Source organism: Trichosurus vulpecula, chromosome 5 (genome assembly GCF_011100635.1).
Source record: "Trichosurus vulpecula isolate mTriVul1 chromosome 5, mTriVul1.pri, whole genome shotgun sequence".
NCBI classification, from domain to species: domain Eukaryota; kingdom Metazoa; phylum Chordata; class Mammalia; order Diprotodontia; family Phalangeridae; genus Trichosurus; species Trichosurus vulpecula.
Genome location: NC_050577.1, coordinates 102,317,307 through 102,324,204, shown reverse-complemented (window position 1 = coordinate 102,324,204; position 6,898 = coordinate 102,317,307). Strand labels below are relative to the sequence as shown.

The 6,898-nt window shown below is 39.0% G+C and overlaps 1 protein-coding gene across 1 annotated transcript; it reads left to right on the top strand.

The window, feature by feature from the left end:
- Positions 1–4,917: 4,917 nt before the first annotated feature.
- On the top strand, positions 4,918–5,856 carry LOC118851578 (olfactory receptor 13-like). Its single transcript, XM_036761069.1, has one exon. The coding sequence runs from the start codon at positions 4,924–4,926 to the stop codon at positions 5,854–5,856; it is 933 nt and encodes a 310-aa protein (XP_036616964.1). The 5' UTR covers positions 4,918–4,923.
- Positions 5,857–6,898: the final 1,042 nt, after the last annotated feature.

The following is a 6,898-nucleotide window of genomic DNA, read 5'->3' as shown; positions in this document are numbered from 1 at the left end:
ATCTGTCCAAAATAACAATGTCAAAAAGCCCAGGCGATGATGGTTAATTATGTGCGGGCACATTCCAAGTGTCTTGTGCAGAGCAGTGAAAGCCCCTTGAGAATTTATTGGTTTGTTGATTAGATTTTGATTGGTTTATTTGATGACTAAAATAGCACTTTGCTCAGTTATATTCAAGCACAAAAAAGAGAGGTGTCTTTTTTAAGAAAGGCAAGTAGCCTGAAAACTATGAAATTACCACTGACTTTGATAGACATATCTCTTCTGATTTGCAATGATCTAAGACAATTCCAAAAGACTCATGATGGAAAATGGGATCCACATCCAGAGAAAGAGCTATGGAGTCTGAGTGAAGATTGAAGCATTCTATTTTCTCTTTTTTTGTTTTTTCTTTCTCATGGTATTTCTCTTTCATTCTGATCTTCTTTCACAGCATGAGTAATGTGGAAATATGTTCAATATGAATGTATACATATAACCTCTATCAAATTCCATACTGACTTAGAGAGGAGGGAGAGGAAGGAGGGGGCAAAATTTGGAACTCGAAATCTTATAAATTGAATGTTGAAAAATAAAAATAAATTAAATAATTATTTTTTTCAAGAAGATGATGAGGTATAGGAATATTAATCTGAAACCAGTCCACTGTCTTCCAGCAAAAGCATCCATATTGGGAAGCTTAGCTTCCCTCAATATCAAGCCTCATTTTCCAGATTAGTTGCAGACCTGGAACAAATTTATATTAACAGAGAAAGAACAAGACCACACATATACGGGAAGGTATTATCTAATGGATATTTGGTGATAACGGATGGAGAAACTAGGGGGCTCAGTGCATAAATTGCTGGGTCTGGAGTCAGGAAGATGTGACCAGAAGTTGCCCACTTGGGGTTTACACACTAGATTACCCTTTTTGTTCTTTTGTTCTTTCTTTCTTTCTTTCTTTCTTTCTTTCTTTCTTTCTTTCTTTCTTACTTTCTTTCTTTCTTTCTTTCTTCTTTTCTTCCTTTCTTCCTGTCTGTCTGTCTGAATGTCTTTCTTTCTTGATTCCTTGCTTTCTCTTTCTTTCTTCCTTAAACCCAGGTCACTCTGAAGTTTAAAAATTGGACCATAATAGGTCCCTGCCCAAGCTCCACTTAATGGCTGTATTTTGGGCTCTCCTGGCTTAGGGCAAACGTCAATGGCAACTACTTCACTTTGGAACAACGACCCTAAGGGTTTTCCCCTCCCTGCTTGTTTTTTTTCTTATTTTCTTATTAAAGGGGCCATCACTTGATTCACTTCTTTAAAAGGCCTATTCACTAAATCAGCTTTACCTCACTCTAAGTGAATATCTGAAAAGCCCTTAGCCTGTAAGGTCCAGGGTATCCCATTGTATCCTGGGCCATCTCCAATCATCCTGATGAATATCTGGTCACTGGATCCAGATGGCTCTGGAGGAGAAAGTGAGGCTGGTGACCTTGCACAGCCCTCCTTCACACAATTCACAGTCAAAGGCAAGTCATGTCATCATTTCCCTGAGGCCATGATGCTCTTCAAAAGTGAAGGACAAACACAACTTTGCATTAATACACTGGCAAAGGAAATGGCAAACCACTCAAGTATCTTTGCTAACAAACCCCCATAAATGCTCACAAAGAGTATTACTGAATGACTAAACTACAACAACAACAATATGTAAGGGATACCTTGGAATATAATCTCTGTCATGAACTACATATATATGCATAATTCTTTGTATTGAAACTCTCTACTCAGGCCTCTTCCTTTGACCTCCTCCCTCATGGGCCTTGAAAGAGAGAAGCAACCTTGTGTTACTCTATAGGGAGTGGGTATGGACAAATGCTTGGTAATTGATGATTAGGCTCTAACTTTCCTTGGATGAGTATGGTGCCCCATGGACCTTCTTACTTCATTGAACTTTGTGTTTATGGAGATGTAAGATGAAATTCAGCCCACAAGGAATACAAATTCCCCTTAGATATAATAGTGTGGACTCCCTTAAAGAATATCTCAGCTAAAAACCAAGGGGATAGTGTGATTTCAGTACCCACAACAGTTTCCAGAGTAGTTGCTGGAGAGAATGGGAGATTCCAGACAAAACCACAGATGAATGCCACTTCTCTGTGTTGGTGAGGCTTCCTTTTAGCTCACGTCTAACAATGAGATAAAAAGCAGGGCTTTTGCACAAGGATCATCAGACAACACATAGGAATCAAAGACGGAGAAATGGAAGATACCTCAGAGGTCACAGGATTGTAGCACTACAGATTAGAGCTGGAAGAGACATTTGAATTCATCTAGTACTTTCTTCTCATGATACACCTGAGGAAACTGAGGCTCACAGAGGTTGACTATCTTCTTGACTTTCCAATCGTATCATTTATTCCCCTCTAGGTAATCTGTGATCCACTGACTTAGTTTCCTTACTGCTCCGTGCACACAACATTCCATCTCATTATTCTCTACATTTTCATTGGCTGTAACCCATGCTTGCAATTCTCTCTCTCCTCCTCACACCTCCGGGCTTCCCAGGGTTCCTTTATGTCTCAGCTACAATCCCACCTTCTGCTAGAAGCCCTTTCTTGTCACCTGTAATATTAATGCCTTTCTTCTATTGATTATCTCCAATTTATCATATATATAATATATATGTCTATATGTGTCTATAGTGTTCATTAAAAGTTGTTTGCATGTTGTTTCCCCAATTTGAATATGAGTCTATCTTTTGTATTCTTTATGTCCTCAGCATTTATCATAGTGCCTGGCACATAGTTAGTACTTAATAAATGACTGGCTGACCAAGGTCACATAGATAATAAGTAAAGGTGGAACAGGAGGTCATGGCTTCTGACTCCAAATTTAGCACACTTAGCAGGTTTAGGTGATGATTCATAACAACAGAAATCACCAGTCAAGGGACCAGCAGCTAGGCCAATCCTGGGATGGGGACAGTATGATTGACTCCATTACATACTTTGTTAATAAAATGTTGACTGCCATTGTATGAAGCCTGGGTCCTCTGCTTCCTCTCAACTTCCCCTTCCTGTGATAACCACAGAGGATTGTTGGCAATAAGAGTCACACATGGCAAAACTAAATCAATAAGAACCCAAACAGAACAAAGGAGTCCACCTGACCACCTGACCAGAACATGGCTTGCGGAAGCTACTGCCACTAGTGTCTGACAATGCTTCTGTCAGGCCAGACTCGAGCCCAGGTAGTCTTCCTCCTAGAAGCTGAACTTTTGCTGTCAATAGTGATTATTGCCTGCATCCAGCACATTCCTGAGGTAATTTCTTCAGACAGTGTCCTACTCAATGAACAATTCTTAGTTTCCCTTCCTTCCAGAGAAAATCAGGAAAGGTACATAAACAGCTATTTGGATTCACTAGCCAAAGAATGCCAGGAGACTGCTGGGGTGAAGATTCTCATTCTTCTGTCCCTATTGTCACTACAAAATTGGTAAGTTCTCAGCAGTAAATAAAATTGCTCACAACTGAATCAGTAAACCCAAAATCAACAAGTGTCAGTCAGTATCCTATGAAGGTAATAAAAGACTGGGGTGCTAGCGATTGTGGACCCAAGTAGCAAGTGGAAAAAGAATGTTTAAATGTATGGTTTTAGCAAGACAACCTCTTCCATTATAGCTAGCACAATACAGAGGCTTAATAAATGCTTCTTACTGTATTAATTGGGTAACTAGACCTTATGGAGACCAAATTATATTATATTATTGCTACCATGGTAATGATCTATTTTTAATAATTCAGATTTGGTCCCTCAAAAGGAAATAATATCAAAAAGAAAGAATGGATCCTGGGAGCTTCATATTTGTTTTCACTTAGTCACCTTCCATGACAATCAGTTCTCTCTCTAGGAACCACTCCAGAAAATCTGTCTTTGGTCTTTCACTTTTTACTCATTTTTAAACTTCCTGGGTCTATAAACATCAAATAGAAACACAGAGCTTGTGAGCTTCCTGTCCACACAACCCATCATTCTTCCTCTGTCACTGATTCTTCTGGGTCTTTTTCCATAGCGTTCATTTCATACATTCTATTCTACCATCACTGTGCATACCAGTTCAGAGAAGAGATTTTTTAGCCTATATCTGTGTAGATATAATATCCCCCTAAAGTGTGAGTTCTGTGAGAGAGGATATCAACACTTTTCAAAATCTCCTATAGTATCTTGCACATTTTTAAATATATAATAAATGATCAATAACTGTTTGCTTATTATTTTTAATTAAAAGGAAAAAAGAAAATATACACATTTGCTATGCAGTATACCTTGTCTATTATGCAAAGATCAGGCAGTGTGTGGTAATAAAGGCTTAAAACTTTAATGTTAGCCATGAGGTGATGGAACTGGTTTAACCTATAAAAAGTTATGAGGATTACCAAATATAGCACAGAAGCACAGTCATAATGTGCATAGTAAGAAGGAGGATTCAGACCAATGGAAACCAGGTATGTCTTTAAAAAACTATCTTTAGCAAGACAGATGGTATGATATAATGAACAGGAAGCAATGTTCAGAGTCAGGATGATCTGGATTCAATTCCTGCCTCTGACATATAGAGGCAGCATGACTGTGGGCAAGTCATTTAATACCCCAATACCCCCTCCCCTGCCCCCTGCAATGCTCAAAGGCTATCAATTGCAGAGAAGATACTAATCTTCATTAAAGGAAGAGGGTAGAGGAAGTTCCTCACTAAGAATTCCATATTTGTATGAAAAGGAACTAAGAGAATAATAGTGTTATTGTAATCAAAATAAGATCACTAAAATGACATAAAAATCAAAGTAAGGGCATTGGAAAGGTTTCATACTCATACATTCATTTTAATGCATAATCAATAACAACTATTGGTGAAACCCTTTGACTGAATGATCTATTTGTCTCTGCCACAGAAGTATGATGAACAATCACACACTGCTTAAAGAATTCATTTTGATGGGATTTCCTGTTGGCCCTGATATCAGAATGTTTCTCCTTGGGCTCTTCTCTCTCCTATATGCCTTCACCCTAATGGGGAATGGAATAATCTTAAGACTCATCTGTCTGGAGACCCGACTCCACACCCCCACATACTTCTTCTTCTCACACTTGGCTCTTGTGGACATTTCCTGTGCCTGTAACACTGTGCCCCAGATGCTAGCAAACCTAATGGACCCAGTCAAGCCCATTTCATATGCAGGGTGCATAACTCAGACTTTTCTATTTTCGACCTTTGCTGTCACAGAATGTCTTCTCTTGGTAGTGATGTCTCATGATCGTTATGTGGCAATCTGTCACTCTCTCAGATATTCTGTCATCATGAGCTGGAAGGTGTGTATCATTTTATCATTGATCTGCTGGGCCCTTGGATTCCTTCTGACCTCAGCAAATATAATTTTATTACTGCTCTTGCCTTTCTGCGGTCCCCAGAAAATCAACCACTTTTTCTGTGAAATCTTAACTGTTCTCAAACTTGCCTGTGCTGACACCTATGCACTTGAGACCTTGATCTTGGTTGGGGCTACTTCCGTGTTGGTTGCACCCCTTTCCTCACTTGTGATTTCCTATATGCGAATCATCTGGGCTGTCCTGCATATCCAGTCAAGACAGGGCAGACAAAAGGCCTTTTCCACCTGCTCTTCCCATCTCTGTGTAGTACTACTCTTCTATGGCACTGCCATCATTATGTATATTGGCCCCAAGCATGGCAACTCCAAGGGGCAGAAGAAATATCTCCTTCTATTCCATAGCCTATTTAACCCTATGCTGAACCCACTTATTTATAGTCTGAGGAACAATGAAGTAAAGGATGCCCTGAAGAGAGTGCTAGGGAAAGGAAGACCATCCTAGGGAAGATTGAATAGGCTATAATCTTGTAGTAGGGTTCAGCAAATATGACCATATGCTCTTAAAAGTTGTAACAGTCATCTGAAAACAGATTATATTTTGCTTGACTGAAAAAAATAGCAAAATGTATTTCCTCCTCCTTAACATGAGAAATATGGACTAGATGTCCTCTGAGGTCCCTTCCAGCTCCAACTCTATGATCCTATAAATCTTCAAATGCATGAAATTATTGTTTGTGTTTGACAAGTTCGTGAAATTTTTAAGGTACCAGGAGGCAAAGGAAAAATGAAATAATTCTACCTAGATATAGGTAATCCGCATATAAGCATATTCTACTTGGGGCAAAACTTTTCGAATTGGGCTGTATTAAATGTGAATATATAATCTTTTAAACATTGACCTGGGAAAGGATTCCTGGGTATATTCAGCTTCCTTTTGTTTTTCATATCGTGCAGTTATTTCAGTTGTTTTTGACTCTTCATGAGCACATTTGGGATTTTCTTGGCAAAGATAGTGGGGCACTTTGCAACATCTGTATCCAGGTTATTTTACAAATGAGGAAACTGAGGCAGACAAGGTTATGTGACTTACTCAAGTTCACAGAGCTTCTACGTTTCTGAGGAAAGATGTAAACTCAAATCTACCTCACTCCTGGCCTGCAATTTTATCTACTGCACCCCTAACTACCTCTATTTTACTCCCTTCCCTGACAGCAAATCCCAAGATCACAAGTACTGTGCCAGAAGGACATTGAGGAAAACTCACTTAATTAAACAAGAGCAAGAGAGAGACAAAGAGAGACAGACAGACAGAGAGAGACAGACAGACAGACAGACGGTCAGACAGACAGAGAGACCGACAGACACAGAGAGACAGACACAGAGAGAGAGAGAGAAACAGTATTGAATAAATACTACCATAGATATTATGAGAAATTTTCAACTAAATATAAGCACTATCAATACTGACTTCTACAAATTGCAAATAATTTTAAAAGTATAATTCTAAAGATTCTTTCTTGCTCTCTCTCTCTCTCGCTCTCTTT